A 24,638-nucleotide genomic window follows, 5' to 3' on the forward strand; every position below is an offset into this window, starting at 1 on the left:
ATGTTATTGCATTGGCGTGCTGTATAGGAAGTACACCATGAAGAATATAATTTTTAAAAATAGCATAAAAATTAAAAAATGGCCTCGAATTTTTTTTTTTTAATGCATTGGCGAAGGTTTGAGGAAAATCCATCGAAAATATTAAAAGTTAATAGAATTTTATCTTTTTTATACGATAGTTGACAGAAATAAAAAAAATTACATTTAAAAAAAAAGGCAAAAAGGTCGAATAGACATCTTTACAATAGGGCGGGGGGAGGGATCAGCTGTTAAAAATACTTTTTTGTTGTTGTTACTTCTTCAATTCCTTTTTGAGGGGGTATTCCTCACAAAAGTCTGAAGATGTCAGTATAATACATCTTATATTGGCATAGGCCTACAGATGAGGGCGCTGCCCCCCCCCCCCCCTAAAAAAAAAGAAGAATTAAATCATGACCAAGGGGAAAAAGAGAAAATGAAAGAGCGGAGGAAGAAGGAGAAGGGTGAAATTTATTATTTTCTGAATATTATGTCAAAACCTATCACAAATTTGGATGTTTGTAATAAAAAAATGTCGAATTTTTTGCTCGCTCGGTTCGCAAGCTCCCAACTTTTTTTTAAATAAATTTTGCCTGATACCGTGATACGCCATATCTTTCCCCTTCAAAATTTTTGGCCCATAACGCCACTGCTTACTAATAAGATAAAGTGAATATTGCGAGCTAAATTTTTTGATATTTCATGTATTGACATGAAAATTGAATATCCTGTGCAGTCTTTGAAGGGCATGGACGCGATGCTTTATCTAACTATATTACACACTTATTTGAATAAACTAATGACAGTTTGCTGTGAGTCATGAATATGATACATATCTCATCAATCAAATAATATGCGAGAGCGATCTTTGATCAGTAAATTATTGTTTCTTCGACCTCAAACAGGCATTTTAGCACTCTAAATAAACAAGATGATGCGAAGCGCCCCGCGAAGCGCGAGTTGTGGCGAGTTGATTTTTTTTTCCGACTGGAAAACTGGATATAATTATTTTATTTAACCATGAATATGATGAGTATCTGACTTAATAATAAATGATGAGAACGCTGAGCGCGGGCTGTTTTTTTTACTTGAAAAATTGACATACTAAGCACTTCTTGAATAGGATGGGTATCTGACTAATCAAATAATATTATTGATGCAAGCGCGGAGCTCGAGCTGACTTAATTATTGATGCGAGCTAAAGATTTTTGATTTTCCGACTGGAAAATTTGATAATTATAGCACTTTTGGTAATCATGATGATTAATCTTTAAAAAAATCACACCTAAATTAGTTTTGTTGGTCAACATGCATGCGTTATTTCGTATCTCAATCATATCAAGCTGAGTTTACTGTCAAAATATGCTTGAGCTCCCGTCCATTTTATTCTCAACAAAAACAAAGGAACACAAAAAGCTATAAAACATAATAATTAAAATAACAATATTAATGACAATAATAAAATTACATTCCTCTTCCTCCTTCCCATGGCTCCCCCTCTGTTCCTGCCCCCTCCCCCCTTCTCTCTATTTTTTTTTATTTCTTTCTTTCCTTCTCCTCTCAATCTTACTATTCCCCCCCCCCCTCTCTCTCTCTCTCTCTCTCTCTATGTACACACTTGATCATTACTTTAGATTTCCGGGTGGTTTCAGCGAATGTCAACTTGTCAAGGTGACTGGATAATGGAAAATGTCACGTTCAAAAATGATATTTGCATATGCGCCTGACAAATCTTTGATGAAACACACTCCTTGATAAGAACAGTATCAACTCGGAGGGATTGGTTCGATCGAGTTCTGCAATTGGAGGCGGGTTGGCGGGAGTCTTTCTGATTTCGATATTCATTATTGACCTTGATACATTGTATGGATATTTCTTTTAGCGGCATGGATTCGTTATTTTCCACTGTTCTCGTGGTCGCTTTGATCATCGCGACAGCCGACATCATTAAGCCCGTTGCTTCGAGCAATGACAACGGTGAAGAAAATCAATCACTTCTGCTTCTGGTGGTATTCGACGGTTTCCGCTACGACTACCTGGAAAAGACGTCAACGCCCAACTTCGATCGCCTTGTCAGTATGGGCGCCAAGCCAGGAGGCTTGACTCCTGCATTCGCCACGAAAACATTTCCTGGCCATCACACCATCGCTACCGGTCTCTACCAAGAGAACCATGGGATAATAGGTCAGTGTAAAGGTCTAATTAAACATGTTTATACCATTGTTAGTGGCGGATCCCGGGGGACCGGGGCGCCACAGCCCCCAGATGACTTCTACAGTCTTGAAAAGGAATGGTCAAAGTAACTATTCAGTTGGCGAATATGATTGTGTCCGACCGATAAAATTGGTCAATATCAACCAAACTTCTGGTATATCACAATGAAATGGTTGATTTTGACAATTATTTGTCGGTCGGAAACATATTCACCAAGACATTTGTAATTTTGACAAAATAATGCTTTTAAGAGTGTAAATGAAATATAAAATTGTGAAGAGGGTTGTTTTTATAGGCCCTCCCTCACCCTTCGTCGAAGGGTTGTGATTCTAGCGAAGACCTTTCCTTACATCATTTAGGAAGAAAATGCATTTCGAAAGAAAAAAAAGTGGGTTCTTTTTTGGCACCCCTCTGGCATGTCTGGGCAATCCTGCAACCGCCCCTGATCGTAAAACCCTGCATGCATATAGGCCTACTATACTATAGAAATCATGGAGCTGTTAATAGCTCCGTGATAGAAATTGACCATTTCCGTTTGTATACAGCGTACACCTGCATTACTTGTGTTGAATGAAATTAGATTATTTCTGGCCAATAGTGGACTTTGGAGTCTTTTATTTCCTTTTCCCTTTTTAACGATTTCATTGAATGGATTGGATGGCAAAAACAAATCCCTTTACACATGATTATGATTGAATTAGATCTAAACAAATATTTAATTGTGACCAAAATAATCTAGTTTGAGAATTTACTGGAATTCACAGCGTAAGAATTTGTTCATAATTATGGTAGTAGTACTCAGAGGAATTACGCAATAACATCACAACATTCCTGTAACGCTATGTGCACCTTATGCAGGGGCGTTACAGGGGTTGGTGGCCAGGGGGGGGGGGGGGGCAAGAGCCAAAAATTTCCCGGTCATACCATGGCTGATAAGGATTTTTTTATCATTGTGCCCCGAGCAATAGGGCAAAGCTCAATGCGTGATAAGTAAAAAAAAAAGAGGGGGCACAGCATGGCGCGAGCAGCAAAGCGAAGCGAGCGAGAGAAAAAAATAATATTTCATGAGAATATAACTTTGAGATTGATTTTGACATGGTATTTAGAAAATAACATCATATCTTACATCTTCCTTTCCTTTTTTAATCTTTTCTTTTTTTTTATCTCAGTTGTAGATTTTTTGGGGCCAGTGCTATGCGGATCGGGTTCCGGGGCAATGGCGGCACCAGGATTTCTAACCTCGGGGGAGGCAAGGGGGGAAACACACAAATATTTTGCCTATTTCTCAAAATCGAGCAATTAAGAAGCGCGAGCTAATGTAGACCCTATTTACTTGTAAAGAGACCTATTAAGGACTATCTCACCAAATGAATAATTCGAGCGCGAAGCGCGAGCTGAAATTTTTTTATATCCTAAGATGATAAATGGACGTTTTAAGCACTTTTTTGTATAATCATGAACTGGATGGCTATTTAATTAAACCATTGTGATTTATGAAAATTATGAATACGCAAAACTCTAATCGCGAGAAGCATATTGACTTGAGCATTGGATTTTCAAGCCCCATATGAAAAGATAATTTACTTAACAGTTACTGCAAGCGCGTAGCGCGAGCGACATTTTGAATTTTTTGTTCTGAAAGATTTATGTTGGTGACAAAATATGTTTGGAGCTAATAGTGAATGGATGAGAAAATTTTCAGAATTTAAAGAACGAAAAAGCTGTTTTTGAGGCCTTTGCAGCTTTAGTAGGATGCTTATGACAACATTTACTATACATATTTGGTATTTTTCAATAGTTTTGGGGTGGGGCCAACTCACTTGTGGCAAATGCCCCCGTGCCTCCCCCCTTGGTGTCGCCACTGGTCTGGGGCGGAGCCTCCGGAACCTCATGATATTTTTGGCCACTGTTCTATCAAATCGCGGGTACATACACGAACTTCAACGCAGTTGCGGATAATAAACGAAATATTTTGAGGCAGCACGTAGAAAATGTGGAAAAATTGTTAATGTCGCCAGTGGGCGAACAACTGGGCGTTGTGGCGTGCGCCTGTAATCCAAGCTGTGGGGAAGTTACAAATTGATGCAGAGGTTCGAGGTTCGAGCCCTGGTCACGTCTTTCGGATGGTGACGTTAAAGGTCGGTCCCAGACGTAAATAATCATATCTGATTGATACACGTCTGACAAAACTCAAATACACACACACACACGCAAGCAAGAAAAATTTTGCCTTTTAAAATGAATTTGAAATTAAATTTTACTTATGTGATAGTAGCTTTGGAAATATAGCCAAAGTATAAAACATTAACAGGCTTTTTACGATAAATCTAGCCAGCATAAAGCTTTACTTATATAGGTTAGGACATAATATAGGGGGATATATATAACTAGCCCTTGGCTAACCCTTGGTTATAAGGATTTCTTTGTCCTGATTGCGACCATTATTGCATAAAATTTAGCAAGCTATAATAGACGCCATCATTCACCTTTCTTCCGGTTCTTTATATTTTTCAACCCTCGGCAGCCCGGTTGTGATAAGTTCTTCTCTTTTTTTTCTTGTCCCTTTTCTTCACATTCTGATTTCCAATATAGATTTTGGCTCTACATTCATTACCCGTTTCTTTTTGCGTCTCTCTCCCATTTTCCCGGCATTCTTGCCCGTGCCATTGAGTCATATATTTTGAATTTATATCCCTCACTTGCTAATAATGCTAATGTATTAGTATTTCATGATATTTTGTACTTCCTCACATGTTCTTCTTTCCTTCCTTTTCCCGCTTTCCTTCTATTTTCCCTATTTATGTTTTTTTCATTCTTTCGCTTTCTTTCAATTTTTCCCTTTCCCTTTCCCCCTTTCCTTTTTTTTTCTTTCTTTCTTTCTTTCACTTTCTCTCTTTCTCCCTTTTCTCTTTTCCCGTTTTTTTATTTTTCCCGGTGAAATCCGCCAGGGGGGCAGCTTGCCCCCCCCCCCCCTGCCTGTTACGCCATTGACCTAATGGTGTTTTACCTTAGTTGTTTGTCGATTCTACCGAGTACGAGTAATAACAGGGGGACATACTATATACAGCTATAGAAAATCTGATGCAATATTATTTCAGCATGATGTTATACGCTCGTTTGGAAGGTAAAGGGAAACATATATATCAGTACGCCTATAAAAAGTTTTTTTTAACAAGAAAGAGAAAGAAGAATGGCTCCACTGTCAATGTATTTTAATTTTCATGTTGTATTTTAAAAAGTATACCTTAAAATAATAACCAAGTATTATTACATTTTTCTCCTTTAAATGTTATTTAATACATACATCGAATGCATCCTTTCTTATACTTCTTCTTCTTCTTTTTTAATACCTAGCATATTTGGAAATAAAAACACATAGCAAGTTTCTTAATCCAATGAATATTGAATATCATTTGGGACGAAAAGCCGAAAAAAATGACATTGTCTAATTACTACTCCCAAGTGATTTTTTTTTTATTCTTTCCGTTAATAAAAGTTCATAAAAACATACCGTTATTCGAACCCCAGTGGTTCACCAATCAATCAGAATTTGGAACTGTCTAAATCCGTTTCCTAGTTACAACACGTAGCGATTTTTATATTCTTCCCAAATACTATATGCTTGCCACATTGATTTTCAAATTGAATAAGGCATCGATCGAAACAATCGCTAAGCAAAACAAATATACATTACAGTGGTTGGAAATTATATTTGTATTACCGCTCACGATTGAACTTCAATTTATCACGATATTGAAGTTTTAGTCAGCGTTGGAAAGTATATCGAACAAGCTTGTTGTTATATTCATGTATAATTTGTGCCGGGATTTGTGCATATACTCTCCCCAATTGCACTTTTATTACTTCAAAAACACGAAATCATACACGCAATGGTACTATATAGTCCAGGGCGACGGAACGTATTTTCGTTGGGGGGGGGGGGGCAAAACCAAAAAAGGGCACTTATAGGCCAGAAAAGGGCATTTTGGTGCAAACAGATATTTTCACCATGAGATTATCATCTGTGTGAAGAAGTTGTGTGCTTTGTAGTAATTAAGTTGAGCAAAGTCTTTTTTGAAGTGATTTCTGATTAAAATTTGTCAATTATGGACCTAATTACTGTTAAAAGGGCATCCCTGCGAGCGCGAATCATGAGGTCAAACTTTAAAAATTTCACGTAATAAAATCATGAAAAGTATGCATTCCGAGCAGTTTTTGTAATCATGAGAAAAGGATAAGAATCTAACGCGAGCGCGAAGCGCAAGCTGAAATTTTTAATATACTGACCAAAAAGGAACCTTTTAAAGACTGCATTTAGTGACTCATGAATAGGATACGGGCTGCATATAAAAAAATTTGTGATTTTCTAGCCTAAAATGTATTACGTCTTAATTAAAAAAGGGTATTTCATTTCGAATAATGGCATATTTCGTTTTGAAAAAGGGCATATTTTTCCTACGGGGAATTTTTTTTTGGGGGGGTCACTTGCCCAACCCCCCATACGACAACATTTTGATGAGCTGCTCTGCGCCGGGTTGTAAGTCCGGAATCATTGTAGGAATTTTCCCGATTATAGAATCGCTAAAAGGGCGCTTTCGGAGAAAAGTGAAGACTAAGAGAGGCCTACCAAAACAATAGAATGCAGATAGATATGTTTATGTATACTGTTAATTCAAGGGTTTTCTAAAGAAATGAAATCTTGCCAGAGGTTTGCTGCTGTAAATAGCAACAAGTAACTTGTAAACTGGTTTCCAATCATTGTAGCTCATTCAATACTTAATGGGGTCATAACTAAGAATCAGACTTTGAATTGAATTAAATTGAATTGAATTGCAATTGCAATTGTCTGTTAAAATTACAAACAAAATAATATGGCCTATGGTAGTAAATGGGGAGCACCAAAAACAGACACCCCCCCCCCCCCCGGCCTCCACAACTTACAAACACGGCAATGAATTCATGTCTGGTATTCAATATCAGCTTTGTTTACACATTATCAGGAATTAGATAACGTTATCGCCCACAGTATGAAATCATTAATGATTCATATCTCTGGGAAATTCTCAACTCTCATGTTTGAATTGCACTTCCTCTTAATACGTTATTAATTATTTATTTTATGATAAGTTACCATCAGAATAACAGATATCTGCATAGTTTGTTATTAACTTTTTTTTTTATGAAGACTGTCTGAGGTCGCTAAAACCCCCAGATCTTACCCCTATAAACAATGAACCCAACAACACAATATTGATACCATTTATTTTTCACCCATACAGTACAGGTAGCCATGTCATTGTATTCTGTTTTAGTATTATGTTAGATATATTTAGAATGTTTTAGCAAAAAAAAATTACAAAAATAAGAAAAAAGAAAGCATCAGCAAAATAGGGCACTAGACTTAAAAAACTAACAGTTGATATTTTCAAACGGAGTTGTTACATAAAACAGGAATAAAACTCGAGTATAGTTCTCATTATTGATTTTAAGAAATCTATATGCTTGCTATAGGCTTCGAATATTCATGCAATTTTTAATGTTCGCGTATTCAGGTAAGAGTAACCCGGATGGAGAATGGCAGCTTTGGAAAACTGCCTTGCCTGTGTGATAAAGGAATCCTCACGGTTCTTGTTTTTCAATTTTATTGAAGAGATGTCTTATCGTTAAAATAAAATATTCGCGACAGATTGACTGGGAAAGCCCTCGATATTGAAGGCCTGAACACCAGACGTGATGCTCTCAAAGTATTTTTTATCAACAATTATCCATAGAACAAAAACTCAAATCTCTTAACTCAAATGTGACTGTGCTTATAGTGACGTAGTTTAAATTTATCAGAGCATATTTATCTATTCAATGCATACGCGTCGATCCTAGAGGGGGGGGGGGGTAGAGGCTTGCCCCATCTCCTCGAATTTCGGATTTTGTATAGCAGCCTATGGAAGAGTGTCGTCTCACCACCCCGAACCAACACCTTTTTTACGGACAAAAATCTCACGAACTAGATAGCAGCGCATATATCAATAGATCATTATTGTGTACTATTACCCATTTTATGATTTATCCCGATACTTTTTTTAATACTTATTATCCAGGAAACGAAATGTACGACCCCGAGTTCAATTCGACATTCGGCCAAGCCAACAACGAGCCTCGATGGTGGAACTACGGTGGAGAACCGATCTGGGTGACCAACCAGCTCAACGGTGGTCGTACCGTGTCCGTCTTCTGGCCTGGTGATCGTGTTAACATCTCCGGCATGACTGCGACTTATCACCAACCAGCCTACGATGGCTCCTTCCCTTTCAATGATCGTATTGATCTAGTGGTTGGACTCATGTCCAATGGAAGCGCGAATCTAGGGATCCTGTACTTCCATGAACCGGATAGCACAGGACATCTTCAAGTAAGCGTCGAAAAAAAAAACTGTTTTGAAATTAATATTTATTGAACTTACTCTGGAGCATTGACCTTAAGCTATGCACCTCTTGGATAGATTTTTTTACTTATAGGCTTAATTTGCGAAAATTTGACATCAAATCCCAGTTTTCTCAGCCTAAGCCTAATTGAGCAAATTTCCAAGAGAAAAAAAAATTGTGACATTCTTGGATTTCCATATCCTTGAGGCTGATCAGATAAATCGTAACTCTTTGTAAGACAGGGCCCAGATCTCTTATTTCGTCTCCTTCATTGTTAAACTTTCATAGGGTCCAGAATCAGAAGCCACTGCTGACAGTATAGCTCTGTGTGACGAAACCCTTGGCTATCTCCTGGATAAGCTCAGTGAAGCCAATCTGCTCGATGACGTCAACATTATACTGACAAGTGACCACGGCATGGCGTCTGTATCTTCTAACCAGACCGTGTTCCTTGATGATTACATTGACAGGAGCCTTTATTTCTATACCAACAACGATCCAGTGTTCGGTTTATGGCCTTATGAAGGTTTGTATAACGGCTCTGCTTCGTGGTGTAGTATCATGGTATCTTGATTAAGTGCAATTGTATAGATGAATTAAATTATATTGTTATTTGTATTTCGGATTCCATTTTGTTTTATTCCTAAAACTGAATTTTAAAACAATAAAACGTAGGTTTGAAAGCTTGTATTCTATGTACTTTGACCCCGATGATAAATATATTTTTCAACATAAAGAAGAATCGGACCTTGTATAACATCTTGATGCACATTACTCTTAATGAATTTGCTGCTAAGCACCTAAAGATGAAGTACGCATATTGTATGATTTATCTAACTTTAATCATACATGTAAATGAATAAAACAAAACAGATGTTAAACTTATATTGTATGCACTTAAGACTTCGTGTGAATAACACTGCCAAAAAATATTTGTCCACAGCAGCACCTTGAGGCACGCTACTTCGCCGTATCTATTTTTATCAACGACTTTTGAGTCGAATTTATTTATCACTCTTTATCTTCATAGAGGGAAACACTGATGCCTTGTACAACGCTTTAAAAGATGCTCATCCAAGTATGAACGTTTACCTGAAAGCGGAGATTCCTGAAGAATACCATTATCGAGACAATCGACGTACTAGCCCAATCCTTGTCGTCATGGAGGAAGGGTGGCATGTATGGATAAACAGTTCTGTGGCCGGAAACTGGCAAAGTAATTCATGAATTTCATGAAAATTGTATAAGCCTATATTTTATCAGTAGTAATTGATGCACTGTATAATTAGCAATATCATTGATTTAATCACAGTTTTATTTTCCAGTTTCCAAATGGCATTTATAAATACGGAATGAAACTATTAGCAAATGCATTCCTACTAAGTAGCGATGTAATCCCACATGACATTTTGTCGTACCTGATCTCAAGTGATTAAAGGGGGAATTATTTAAGTGTGTAGAATTGAAAAAAAAAATGCAAAGGGTATAGCTCGTCACTGTCGGTTTGACGCTCCGTTTCTTTACGTCATGTTCAAATAGGCCACAGCGACGTACCGTTACCATGGTTACACCAAAAGTTATTTTCTTTTCGAGATATTGATAAGGATTTTGTTGTCTCGCCTGCATAGCATAGGCGCCGCTTTGCTGACGGCGGCGTCGTCAACATTGAAATCTTATTAACCAAGGTTAAGTTTTTGAAATTTCATCATAACCTAGAAAGTATATGGACCTAGACACCTAGTTCATTGAACTAGGACATAAGGATAATCAAGTAGCAGTGATCTTTCCTGAGGTTCAGGTCACATGACCAAGGTCAAAGGTCATTTAGGGTCATTGTTTTCAATTTCATCATTTAAATCTTAACCAAGGTTAAGTTTTGAAAAGTCGTCATAACTTAGAAACTATATAGACCGAGTTCATGAAACTTGGACATTAGAGTAATCAGGTATCACTGATTATCTTGCATGAGTTTCAGGTCACACGACCAAGGTCAAAGGTCATTTAGGGTCAACGAAGTTTTTCCACATTTGTATGTTATCATAAGTTTGAAAGTAAATGGATCTACAGTAGTTCATGAAACTAGACACAAGGGTAATCAAGTATCACTGATCGTGTTACACGAGTTTCAGGTCACGTCATCGAATTCATTTAGGGTAAATGAACTCAGCATTTTATTATCATATGAATTGTGCTTTTTTAATAATCATTCATTTCAGTTGTTTTCTAAGTCAGCACTGTTGCAGGGGCGGATCCAGCCTTCGCCAATAGGGGGGGAGGGCCGGAATTTTTTTCAGCCATATTTTCCCCAATTGGCCACTCGAATATGATTTTGGGTTTCTTTGAAGGGGTAGTCCTAATAGTCACTTTTTATTTTTATTCTTATTAATCAACATAAACATATAATATCATAATCCTTATTTTTATAATGCGAGCGCGAAGCGCGAGCTAATTTTTTTGGAAATCTTGTGTTTATTTTCCTTAAATTTGAACATTCTTGGCAATGTTTGTTATCCTGAAAAAGATGTGTATGCAACTAAATAATTACTACGAACGCGAAGCGCGAGCAGAAATGAACTGATGGAAAAGGTACCTGTTAAAGATTGCATGCAGTTAGCCATGAAGACGTTACATATTTTAAAAATCAAATAATGTGAGCGCGAAGCGCGAGCTGAAATTTTTGACATTTTTACCCGAAGAATGGAAATTCTAAGCACTTTTTGTAACTTAAACGGAATAGGTATGTAACTAAACAATGCGAGCGCAAAGCGCGAGCGAAAAATTTATAGATTTAGAACTACTGAACGAGACACTCTTTTCATGTTTTTGTAAATCATGAAAAGGATGAGTAATTAGGGATCTTCCTTACATTAATAATGCGAGCGCAAAGCGCAAGCAGAAAATTTTCATATGCGTTTTGAACTGATCGAAAAGGTACCTGTTAAGGACTGCCACTTAGCCATGGAGACATCACATATTTCAGCAATCAAATCATGCGAGCGCGAAGGGCGAGCTGAAACTTTTTGACATTTCTACATAAAGAATGGAAAATTTTAATCAATTTTTATAATCGTGAACAAGATAGCTATAACAATTGATGCAAGCGCGAAGCGCGAGCGGAAAAAAATCGAGATTTATACCTAAAAACGGGCACTCTTATTCATATATTTTAAATCATGAAAATAATGAGTAATTAGGGGATATTTCTACTTTAATAATGAGAGCACAAAGCGCGAGCAAAAAAAAATTGATATTGAGATCTGAAACTGGATAATGATAATGTCCTTAGGACATGTCATATGAAAATGAAGACTGTCTGCCTATTCCTCTTGGTAAGCTCGAGCTGAAAGAAAAGGGACAATTCAATTATTAAATTAATATCTTATTCATTAATGCCTAATGAGGGCGCGAAATCTGATGATATGATGGCCTGAAAACTGGACATTTCAATCACTTTTGTCATTATAACTAGGATGCATTATTAACCATTAATGCGAGCGCAAATTGTGAGCCTAATTTTTTTTATACACTGTCATGAAAAGGGGATTTTAAGTAGTTTGTTGTATAATCAATATTGAGACATACATAACTCCCCAATCAAAATGCGAGCGTGCAGCGCTAGCTGATACGTTTCGACAATCAGACCTGAAAAGGGATATTTTGACAACTTAATGGAATACACGAAAATAATAGGTTCCTGATAAATAAAAATCTTCGAGCGCGCAGCGCGAGCAGAAAGTGATAATATTCAGACTATAAAACTGACATTTTTACAGAGCACTTTTTAAAAATCAATTTCTAAATCACACGAAATAACGAATGTTCGATTTCCGAGATGAAATGTGTTTTGTATATTATATATAGATATATTTAAACTCCATATTGAACAAGATATGTAAATCACCTAAAATGCAATGCGAGCGCGAAGCGCGGGCGAAAATTTTATTTAGTGACATGAAAGATTTTCTTAATTAAGTCTTCCCCTCATATTATTTTATTCACTCGTCTTCTTACTCTTTTGTTTCCCCTTCTTTTTTCTCCTCTCTCTTCCTTTTTTTTCTTTTTTTTTCTTTCTTCTCCCCTTTTTTTTTGCGCCAATAGGGGGGGGGGGGGCGGGCCCCTCGGGCCCCCCCCTGGATCCGCCTATGCTGTTGGTATATTGCATAAATGCAGGCGAGATTGCCAAAAGCGTTCCACTTGTTTTAGAAAATTATTCCTCGTCTCCTACTCGACCTTATTTAAGAATCTTTTTCACACTTATTGCTATCATTCTCTCTCTTTATATCTCTTCCCCACCCCTCTGTCCCCCATTCTCCCCCCTTTTCTTTCCCCTTTCAATATTTTGATTCTTCATCTCACACAATATATACTACCGCTTAAACTTGTATATTTCGTCTTCTTCACTATACCATAGGATACAACGGAAATCACGGCTTCTTGAACACTCTTGAAAGCATGCGGTCAATCTTCATCGCTTCTGGCCCCGCCTTCAAAGCAAACTACGCGTCTGATGATTTGCTGGATGCCGTTGACGTGTACAACTTGATGTGTCACCTCCTTTCAGTTAGCCCCGCCCGAAACAATGGCACGTTTAGTCACGTGCAGCCTCTTTTGGCCAATGAGGTGACTGGAACCACTCCTTTGGCGGGAATAGAGACGACTTTTCAGATGACGACAGGATCAGGCATTCGTGAAACTTTTTCTCCACTCCTCCTATCGCTCGGTTTTACGATATTTTTAGCTTTTTATAATTAATTGTAGAATGCAACAAGTGAATACACGTAGTAAAACGCTGATTAAATGTTTTAAACTCATTTATGTATTTATAACGAATTGTTTATAATATGACTTGAACAAGAGATAGTTGAGATCATATCGCAAAATTAATGCTCTCATTTTCACCAGCGTATTCTATGTGCAAGTTATATATGTCTTGACCACTGAAATGTTCTTGTGGTCGAGTTGACGGACTCATTATTTGTATAGATAAATAATAATGTAAAAAAACCGTAAGTGAATGAACCTAACGAATGAACGTGATAAAGTGAACAGATATTACATTTTCATTATGTGTAGATATCTAGGATTAAACGAAGAAAAAGCATTAGTCAATATTCTTAACAGACCAATAACAGGGTAGCGTTGTCAGATTTGACAACATTCCTTGATTTTGATTGGCTGAGAAGCACTGTTACTATGGTAACTGTCGGATAAATCAAGACTTGTATAGGATAAAACGTCCGACAAGTCCTTTCATGAAACATCCCCCTGATATCGATGTAAACAGGTGTGGTAATGACAATGGTATCAATTCTAATAATGATTATGATATCAAAAAAATTATTATATTAATAATAATCATAATCATTACAATATTGATGATAATAATAATAATAACAACAGTTATAATAATTTAAATATCGATGATGATAAGTAAAGGCATGAACTATTAATTGTCAGGTTTTGCAACCAAAAAATAAAAATCAGCAGTATATTGAAGGGAATTCGAGGGACATTGTTATGGTGAAAATTGTTATACAATTATTGGAAAAAATAATGGTACTTTTGTGGAAATGTTAGATAGAGCCCCCCCCCCCCCCCCCACACACACACACACATACACACTCACGCAAAAGAAAACCACACGCACGGCATCGCAGATATCGATTGTGCTTTATTCCATTGACATAGCTTTCGTCTTATAACTACAATTATGAATATTGAGCTTGGAAAGGTCAATTTTCCTGTAAAATTAATTAATCTGATATTCTTGCATTAAAAGTGTATATTTTAAAATCTGTTTACACTGTAAAAAAAAGAGAGAGAGAGAGAGAAAAATAAACAAAAAATATAAAATTCCAAAGTGTTGCACGTGTATATATTTGCATATAGAGTCCTTGGTACGACCATTACAAAATATCATAATAAAACAAAAAAAAGATATTTACGATTATTTCATCTTTTTATCAACCTGACTAATTTAGGAGAATAGAACGGGTACATTTTTTTTTTATTAATTCCAAGTTGCAATGTGCAATTAAAGTTTAATATCCTTTATTTTACATCCGATAGAACATGAATAATGTAATTTTGAACATTGTAAAAGGTTGTAAATAACTAGGAAGGTTAATTTGGTCCTTTCTAATTGTAGCAAATTTGATTAGGCGCCTATTGTGTTTTCTAAAGGGACTGAAAAGTGCTACAAATTTTCAAATCCCGTATCAATATAATTAATATTCAATCACTCAATAAGCAGTTATTCAGAATCTCATGTGTTAGGTTTTTTTATTCATCAATGGAAGGCAAACCTGCATAGATCCTGAGTACTTCTTTTTATCGAGGCTGTCACTTTTAGAGAAAATATATACATATATCAATCAAAACATGATAAAATGTTTTTTACATGACCTGAAGCAATGAGAAAAGGAGACTAAAATAAAACACAGAGATGGATACACGGATTAAGAGAGGGACGCATGCTAAAAGAGGAGTGCATCAGCCATCACCCTTACACTTAAGTGATAAAACTATGTACTCATTACGTATAAAACCACACGTTAGTCATCCAGGGTTCTTGGTATTATAGTTACATCGGAAACAACGGCCTTGGACCACGTTGTAAGGATTGATGAACGGTCTTAATAGAAAGGTAAGATTATAAATATATATATGAATTATAATGTTTTACATTAATAGGTTATTATAATGTGTTTTGGTATGCTTTTTAGTCTTAACAAAAAGTCATGCTACATGATGTTTTAACGCACACAGTTCCATCAGATAATTGGATTTCTTTTTTATTATTATTGTTATAGAGGCATTGGAACGACTTCTCAATCTGACCAATGTAAACATAAATCCGAGTATATACACTGGCATATCGGCGGCTTATGCACCTTCAAAATCTGCACAAAAGTGGCATTTTTGCGATACCTCATTGTGTTATGATATGTACATCATATGAAATGTATATCTTATGATATGTATATTATAATTTTTATCGAATTTCCTTTAATATCTGGTCGATCTTAGGTTTTTAAAAATCAACTTCAAAATTAGTCGTCAATTAAAGAAAATGTCATTTTTCAGCTCACTCACTTCACTGCTCTCAAATTCTTCAAAAAGATTTCGGAATATTCAAGGTCATTCGTTTATTACAGATTGACCCATATAGTACCCACTGTTCGGCACGATGCAGGTGAGGTACATGGGTACCTGAAACATGTAAAAGGAACTTATTCCTTTCATTTCATTCCTTATTCCATTTGTCATATTATGTAAAGCTAATTCCAGAAATATGACGTCAAAGGTTAAGTATTTTTCGAGAGGAAATTTACAATACAAATCGATTTCTTTTCCAAAAGAAAAGGTACATTAATTGCCTAAATATACTTTAAAATCAATTAAAATATCACTCTTTTAATTTTGTCATACTAATTTTGGAACTGTAGCACAACAATTTTGTTCTAGTTATGAATTAGATAAAAGGTAACAATCTTCTCTTACTAATTCCTCTCTGTCTGCATCATTTCATTCTTCATTTTAAATATAAGTAATTTCCAAAACCAATCGTGGTCATTACTTGACCCAATTGCAGTGTCCATTATTAAACCTTTGCAAAAGCGACAATCTCTTCCCCAAATACACGTTAACCAATCTATCTCCAAACACAAATATACTTTAAAGATACCGCTGCTTTAAGTTGAAGATAATCACTTCTGCAACGAACTAGTAACTCCAAGGTTCCTCAAACATAGTAGGTACATTTACGTTTGAACGTGGAAACTCCATTTTCAAACAGAAATATCCACACACACAAATAGAGTCAAGTGCATGCAGCGTGATTATTATAGGGTAAAATACAGCTGATTAATGCGGTACATTAAAGGATAAAATTCAGCACATTGTAGAATAACATTTTTCACTTTACAGAGTAAAGTGTAACCTATTATATTTCATAATCAATGTGATGTATCATAAAATCATAATGAACGATTACTATTATGACCATTAAGTGCCTTAATTATCAGTCTTTTTCTGTGCATAGATTTTAATCTTTGGACAATGAATATTGATAACACAATATTACGAGTTCAATATTTCATTGTTTAATACAAATATTGTACTTTTACGTTTGATTTGTTTCAATTGACTCTCAATGAGAATTGTAAGTATTACATCCTCCAAGACCGTTTTACATGTTTAATCATAAATGTATTTTTTTTTCATAACCGCCTATCGTTGCAAAGTATTCCAAGTAGGATGAGATAATATATAATTAAAAGCGCTTTGCTGAAGTTTTATCATCCATAAATCAAGTTCTGGGATACAGCATATACGCTAAACCAGCGCTTCTCAACCAATGGGCCCCAGTCCACTGGCGGGCCGCGAGAAACTCCAGATGGAGACAAATTAGGGGGGAAACTATAGTATATTTTACAGATGTGTCCGAACTTAATCATATACGATCGGTTAACGTGGGTCATTCAAAACTAAAGCATGCTTTGTATCATGCATGTTGCAAAGCACGCACATGCACACTATGGTGGTTTCGATCTAACTTTGATGTGAACCTCTTGTGCATGCATATTGTGTATGTAGTTAATTGCCGCCCATTTACCGGACATTTGCGAATGCAGAATAATTCTCAAACGGTTCGTTTTGAATGTGCTTTAGAGCTTTTTGTTTAAATTTCACGAAACATTTTTTTTCATCAAAATTGACGTTTTCTTAAAATTTTGGTAGGTGGGCCGAAAAAAAATATGAGAATCAAAGTGTTGATCGAGTAAAAAAAAAGATTGAGAAGCGTTGCTCTAATCTCTAAGGCCCGTATTCTGAAGTCAGGTTTAACTTAAACCATGGTCTAACTTGTGCTAAAATTATGGGAAGTCAAACGTTTCAAAATTTTGTTGGCATTGAATGCTTCACATGTTTACTGTGCTCTTTACTAATTCTTTAATGGTGAAGACAACTGTCATATTTATCCTTCCCAGGCAGTTAATAATGTTTCGGGAGTCAAATGAGCTGATACATTGAACCTCTACTGTTATAGATTTATGTAACAACTGGCTTTCCATAGTTAAACCACTTAAAACCAGAGTTTAAAAGTTTTTAATTAAACCTGACTTCAGGGAAATTTTCAAAATGTCCTTTGTAAACAAAAGCGAACACACCAAATTGTCAAGAAAACATTGAATTTATGTAATTTACGTCATATCTAGAAAACATTTTGAACATTCATGCATTTTAGATGTTGACGTTGCTGGCCGTCCATAGTTGTGATTGATCGGATCAATCGCAACTCTTTGTAAGACGGGCCCCAGAATACTAAGTTAAGTATTTAAAATAAATACAGACAGTCCGTGACTAGTGGACAACCGAACATTTGACCTATTTTTTATTTTAACGATTAACTTTTGAAACTCAAAAGATCAGTTAAAATCAATATAGAGAGACAAAGAAGTTTAATCTAAAAATAGAATGGTAATGGAATCATTTTCTGGGTATTCCAAGTAAATAATCTTTGCTAATAGCCATTTAAGTTGGTGCATGTTTATGTGATATAATCCTAGCTCCTTTTCGAAAACTTTTAATGAATACTAAATTAACTTTCAGATAATTTGCCATCCGCAATTCTTTCACATAAACTATGGCCAGACCTCATCAACTTCACAACGAAGACACAGCAATGTCTCTTATTGACAGAATATCAGATGTTTACAACTCAACTCTTTCAAAAGGAGGTAAGAATCGTCCACCATGCATTCACATCTTGGTCATAATTATAAATGAAGTTTAAAGTTAAGTAATTATTGATATCCATACAGAATTCTTTTTGTGTAGCACCTTCATATGGAATCAAATCATTAATGTCTGAATTAATTAATCAAGGTGTAAGACCTAATTAAAAAGATGGTCCGGGCTGAAAATATTTATATTATAATAAATAGAGTAAAATTCACAGAGCAAAATGCTGAAAATTTATCAAAATTTGAAAACAAATAACGAAGTTATTGAATTTTACAGTTTATCAATATTTTGGGAAAAAAGTTACATGCACATCCACACTTTCCCTTTTCTTACGTTATTACATGAAATCATAATTGTTTCATATTTTTAAACATGTGGAAATGATGTGTCTCCATTATGATGAAATAAGTTGTGGCAGTAAATAACTAATGCACTTAATCAGTTGTCAATCCTATTGTTTTAGTTCTTGGTGAAAAAAATTTGAATAAGCCTAATTTCATATAACAAAATACAAAAGAACAAGTGGGGATATGACATCATCAGCCCACCTAATGAATATTTATAAAGACATGCCTTGAACTGTTTCACCGGAATAATGCAAATCTTAAAAATTCAATAACTTCTTTATTTGCTATCCGATTTTGATCAAATTTTCTGCATTATGCTTTGCGAATTTTACTCTATTTATTGAAATATAAATATCCCCAGCCTGGACCTGCCCTTTAAGAACCATTGCCATCAAGTTGATCCCTCTATTTCCAAAAATACTGATCATGTAAGAAACTTTGCTTTCATATTTTGTTATATTTGCTTATTAAAATAAAAAATTATTGTATCTAAATCTCGAGTTGTGTTTTGTTTTAATAATAACATGTATATCATACGCAATGTGATCATAATATTTTGTTGTTCTGCTGGATCTGTTGGTAATGAAATTATTACGAATTTGAATTTGAATTTGAACGTAGTAAGAGGGTGCGAAAATCTCCCATAAAATGAACCACTGAAGGTGATTATCGAACCTTCAGATTGACGAACAAGATTCCGGTTTCGGACAAACGAAAATTCGGAATAGTGCCACATAATGTTTTAATTACCAAACTCTTTATTCCTTTTAAGATAAACGAACAAGCTGGTATATCTATATAGATGTAATTTCCGTATATCGGATCAATGCATTTGCATATTTTAGCAATCACTTTACAAACAAACGCTTTCTATTACGCAAATAATCTATTGTCAAAATTCATTCATAACAAAGCAGCCTTTTTCGAACATCGGTGAATCAAAACAGCAGTGTCGTCCTGGGGAGTGTTTCATCAACATTTTCATCCGACAAGTTTCCTTGATATTGATTGGCTGATAGGCACTGTGACTATGGTAATTGTCGGATAAAACAGGACTTGTCGGATAAAATCCTTTCATGAAACGCTCCCCTGGACTGTGGACAAACGACATGTTTGCAATTTTTTGTCAGGTCCGAATCTTAAGACGATGTGCTGTCCCGGTCCACCAACTTTTGACAATGACCTCTATCCGTCCAATTTAATTTGACGGGCATTTTTGATAAATTCTGAACGTTGCAGAAAGCGAAATGGATGTTAGAATACGCTAGCCAGATTAACGAACGTAGATATAAAACAATGTATTTTGCAATACTGTATAAACCAGATCCAAGGGTGGAGAACTGGCCGCTGATGGAGTCCCCTCTATCATGTACCTTGATCCTCGTAACCTACTTCATCTTCCTTCGAACTGGACCGAGAATGATGGAGAATCAGAAACCACTCAACTTGAAGCCCATCCTGCTCATCTATAACATTACAATGGTCTTGCTTTCACTCTACATGTGCTATGAGGTAGGATATGCTGTTTTTAACTGGATTTTTTTCCCGCCATCAGGTGATCAGGGGAATCTATAGGCTTTTGAGAATCTTGAAAGTATAACATTATCAAATATAATCATGTTGCTTTATTGAAAGGGAAATGATTCAACGATTCGCCCAAATGGGCTCTATGAAATTATATCAAACATTGCTGTTAATTTAAATATATAAATGAAAGAATGACATAATTTATCTTTTCCATCTGCCATTCAACTTTGTTTATTTCAGTTTCGAGTGTCTTCATGGCTTTCCAATTATAACTACACATGTGATCCTGTCGACTATACAGATGACCCACTTGCACTGAGGGTGAGCTACTCCTTTTTTTTATTGATTCACCAGTAAGCGCCTGTCTGTTGAACCGCAAGATCGTAGGTTCGAGTCCACCCCGGGGCGGATGACATAAAGCTGTGTTGTTTATTGTCAACCTCACTTGTATCATAGACGCAAGCTCTGTGACAGTGGATAACTCCGTCCCTCGAATTGGATGTTAAATAAATTACCATTTTACACTGCACTATTAAAAAAGAGCAGGGGACTCTGGTATAGTGTCGCACATGCACACTGCTGCATAAACTGATTAGTTTATAGCGGGAAGAGAATAATCTTTGGTCATATTTCGCTTTTCTCCTCCCAAGCACAGGTGATGTCAAACAAGTATTAACAATAATATGTTTTAATTACTTGAGTAGACACCTTTTTTTACTGTTTCCTCAGAACGTATGAATTCAAATTTTGAGAAATACATAAATTTACCAACACTTTTTTTTATATCTCTGCCCTTATTTTTCTTTTATTATTTCTCTTGCTCTATTTCCACGTCTATCCCCACTGCTCTCTTTCTACATTCATACTAGCTACCATTTTGCCTTTAAATATTACACTGTCACAACTGTCCCACAACTGGGCGTTGTGGTGTGCAACTGTAATCCAACCTACATCCATTGTTACAAGTTACAAATTGATGCAGAGGTTTGAGCCCTGGTCACGTCTTTCGAATGGTGACGCTAAATGTCGGTCTCAGACGTAAATAGTCATCTCTGGTTGATATATACCTGTTAAAACTCAAACACAAACAAAGTCGGCTGTCTTATACATCATTAAAGTCTGCCATATAATATAGACCTATACACGTTTAACAACTTCGTCAACAGCCTAAAAAATCTATTGATTTAAAACGTACATTTTCCTGAACTTCAACCTGTTTAGTTATAAAACTAGTAATAAAGACATATTCACTATTCAACCGTATCAAAAGTATTGTATTAATGACGTTATGGTTTACCATATCTCCTCAGATGGCGAGCGTTTGCTGGTGGTACTTCTTCTCCAAGATAATCGAACTCCTGGATACCGTCTTCTTCATCCTACGAAAGAAAAACAACCAAGTCACAGTTCTCCATGTCTACCATCACAGTACAATGATTGTGAACTGGTGGCTTGGGGTTAAATACGTGGCTGGTGGACAGTGTATGTATAAAAAAAAATTAAGTTTCTTTATTGAGGAAAAAATGAATCTGATTTTATTTATTTTTGTTTTATTTGACTTGATTTTATTTCCACATTACAATAACAAAGGTAGAGAAGAGTAATTGTTTTTTCAACATATCACACATAATAAGCCAACATTTTCCATACATAGCATTTATCATAATTCAAATGTGAATTATACTCGAAAAGTTTTCAATTCTTTTATTCGTTGAAACATTTACAAACACATGTATAAATCATCTATAGAAAGAACAGAGTAAGAGAATTTTAAAATGATTAAGATTTTTATATTGTTTGTGAGTGTGTTCTAGGCATTGAACTGGCATCTTTGAACTAGTCTTAAGATTCTAAAACTCGTTCATGTAATTATCATTTTTGTTATTGTTAATCATGTTGTTTTATTCTTTCTTCTCAGCATTCTTCTTAGCGATGTGCAACTGTTTTGTTCATGTGATAATGTACTCTTACTACGCTCTCTCAGCCCTTGGGCCGCACATGCAGAAATATTTGACATGGAAGAAATACCTCACACAACTTCAGCTGGTATGGCTTATTCATTGTACTCCATTCCCTTCTTTCTCTCTCCTCCCTTTAAATTTCCTCTTCTTTTTTATCTCCTTTACCCCATTTTTCCTTCTTCTTCTTCTTATCCGTGTTTTCTCTTCTTTCTTCTTCGTCTTCATTTTCTCTTTCTTCTTCTTCTTTTTCTTTTTCTTCTTCTTCTTCTTCCTCTTCTTCTCCTTCTCCTCATCCTTCTTCCTCTACTACTACTTATTCTTCTACTACTTCTACGTCGACTAACTTCCATGAAAGAAACACATGAGACAAAATGATTTCTAATTTACTTCGACTACTTTAATTAATCTGTATTAATTAATATTACCATCAATTCCATTATGCGGTTTATATAAGAGTATTTTAATCACCTATTTTTCATCAAGTCTAGTCTAACCATAATAAGCCAATACATGGGGGAATGTGTACTTTTTGCGATATTCAGTCGTTCGCTACCCCATTCTCTACAGGTGGAAACAACCAAAAAAGGGTCTGTATTTTTTATGACATAAAATTACACGCCTTTTAAAAATCATAATAAACAAAATACACTGTATTTTCATTGCCGAGAATGAAAGATCAGTACAGAATGATGTTAATGACGCAGTCATATTCTGTTGCAAAAATATATAGATATTTTAAATCTTATTTATACAGGTCCAATTCTTCATGGTTCTTTTCCACACCGGTCTGAACATCTTCGTCGAATGCTCCTTCCCACAAGGATTCAACTACGCAGTCTTTTTGTACGCAATATCTATGGTCCTGCTCTTCGGTAATTTCTACAGCAAATCGTACCACAAAGAAAAGACGGAAAAGGACAAATCATAATTGTCGTTTAGTTTTGTTCTAGTTTTTTAATTTAGAAAAAAACCACGGATAGTACTGTGTATAGTTGGTATCAATAATGCATATAACACTTTTCTTGCTTATTTGATGTAAGATAAATAATCTTTTTCAAAAAGAATTCCTAATATAACCCTGGATTTCTATGGTGATGGAGCAATCGGCCGCCTTGGACCACACGGCCACGAGAAATAATGAAATAAAATAAAGTAACAGCCTGTATACCTAATTTCCATCTTTATCGATTTATTTCAGGCTATCAAAGGCAATACCGGTTTCCATAAAAAAAACCCGGGCGTTTGGAATAAAAATGTACGCCTGCCGTGACTTTAAAACTTGAAAATTCATCAGCCTTTCACAACACGGGTCTCTGGTTTAAAGTATCTCATTTGAAAACTTTAAAATTGTAGAGATTTGTAGTTTAGACATATTTTTATAAATACTTGTCAAAGTTTCAAAGCTTCAATCTTTATCTATTATAAATGTAAATTAATTCAATCAAGCCTAGTTGCACTTGTTTGGTACTTAGTGTTGACGTAAATAATAGATTATTTAGAATCCGAGCTGTTGTCGAAACCTTGTTTTTTGTCGCCCTCTTAATAAAATCCATGTGGGTAATGTTTCCCATGTAGGGGAGACCGAACAAATGTGTGGGTATTATAAGAGTGTGGATGGATGAGTTCATGTGTGGGAGACACGATGAGAAGTTCTGGGTTTTAGATGTTTACGTGTTGGAGACGGGGTGAGAATAGGCCCTATAGGTGAATGTATTCAAGTGTGGAAGGCAGACTTAGAGTATGAATGCGTTTATCTGTGAGAGATAGAGCAAGAATGAGGGTTAATGTGTTTATATGTGGGAGATGTGAGTGGGTGTGGGTTAATGGATTTATATGTGGGAGAAATGGTAAACATGTGGTGAAAGTGTAAGTTGACGGAAAGAAGAGGGTGTATGCGAGTGAACATATATGTGGGAGATGGAACTTGGGTGTGGGTGAATGTGTGTATGTGTGGGGGGCATGGTAAGTGTGTGCATGTATTTGTGTGTTGGAAATAAAGCACGGGTGTTGGTGAAAGTGTTCGTACGTGGAGAAAGGGTGTGGGCTAATGTGTCCATGTGTGGGAGACAGGATAAGGGTGTGGGTGGATGTGTTCATGTGTGAGAGACAGGATAAGGGTGTGGATGGATATGTTAATGTGTAAGAGACAGGGTACGAGTGTGGGTGAAAGTGTTTAGTTCTTCGGGGACAGAGTAAGTGAGTGGGGGAATGTGTTTATGTGTGGCAGACATTGTGTGGATGACTGTGTTTATCATGTTTATGAATTGTGGGGACAGGGCAAGGGTGTGGGTGAAAGTGTCTGAGTGTGTGTGATACAGTGCAAGTGTGTGTGTGTGTTGTATTTATGTGCGAGAACCAAGAGTGGGTGTGTTCATGTGTGGGAGACGGGGTTTAGAGTAGGTGAT

General features: G+C 35.9%; 2 protein-coding genes across 2 annotated transcripts; both read left to right on the forward strand.

The window, feature by feature from the left end:
• Positions 1–107: 107 nt before the first annotated feature.
• Positions 108–14,464, forward strand: LOC129271520 (ectonucleotide pyrophosphatase/phosphodiesterase family member 5-like). Its single transcript, XM_054908850.2, has 5 exons — positions 108–2,202; positions 8,328–8,638; positions 8,940–9,177; positions 9,682–9,867; positions 13,063–14,464. The coding sequence occupies exons 1-5, from the start codon at positions 1,884–1,886 to the stop codon at positions 13,401–13,403; spliced, it is 1,395 nt and encodes a 464-aa protein (XP_054764825.2). The 5' UTR covers positions 108–1,883; the 3' UTR covers positions 13,404–14,464.
• A 744-nt stretch (positions 14,465–15,208) lies between these two features.
• LOC129271522 (very long chain fatty acid elongase 4-like) lies at positions 15,209–23,739 on the forward strand. Its single transcript, XM_054908851.2, has 7 exons — positions 15,209–15,297; positions 18,264–18,391; positions 20,070–20,257; positions 20,513–20,593; positions 21,583–21,754; positions 22,191–22,318; positions 22,988–23,739. The coding sequence occupies exons 2-7, from the start codon at positions 18,298–18,300 to the stop codon at positions 23,159–23,161; spliced, it is 837 nt and encodes a 278-aa protein (XP_054764826.2). The 5' UTR covers positions 15,209–15,297; positions 18,264–18,297; the 3' UTR covers positions 23,162–23,739.
• Positions 23,740–24,638: the final 899 nt, after the last annotated feature.

This window comes from Lytechinus pictus, chromosome 11, assembly GCF_037042905.1.
Source record: "Lytechinus pictus isolate F3 Inbred chromosome 11, Lp3.0, whole genome shotgun sequence".
Lineage (NCBI taxonomy): Eukaryota > Metazoa > Echinodermata > Echinoidea > Temnopleuroida > Toxopneustidae > Lytechinus > Lytechinus pictus.

Bases quoted from the DNA above. Each gene is read 5' to 3' on its own strand.
- LOC129271522 (XM_054908851.2), top strand. From the start codon at position 18,298: ATGGCCAGACCTCATCAACTTCACAACGAAGACACAGCAATGTCTCTT. The intron at 21,755-22,190 runs GTATGTATAAAA...CTTTCTTCTCAG, and splicing joins ATACGTGGCTGGTGGACAGT to CATTCTTCTTAGCGATGTGC. The intron at 22,319-22,987 runs GTATGGCTTATT...TTATTTATACAG, and splicing joins ACCTCACACAACTTCAGCTG to GTCCAATTCTTCATGGTTCT.
- LOC129271520 (XM_054908850.2), top strand. From the start codon at position 1,884: ATGGATATTTCTTTTAGCGGCATGGATTCGTTATTTTCCACTGTTCTC. The intron at 8,639-8,939 runs GTAAGCGTCGAA...AAACTTTCATAG, and splicing joins ATAGCACAGGACATCTTCAA to GGTCCAGAATCAGAAGCCAC. The intron at 9,178-9,681 runs GTTTGTATAACG...TTATCTTCATAG, and splicing joins CGGTTTATGGCCTTATGAAG to AGGGAAACACTGATGCCTTG.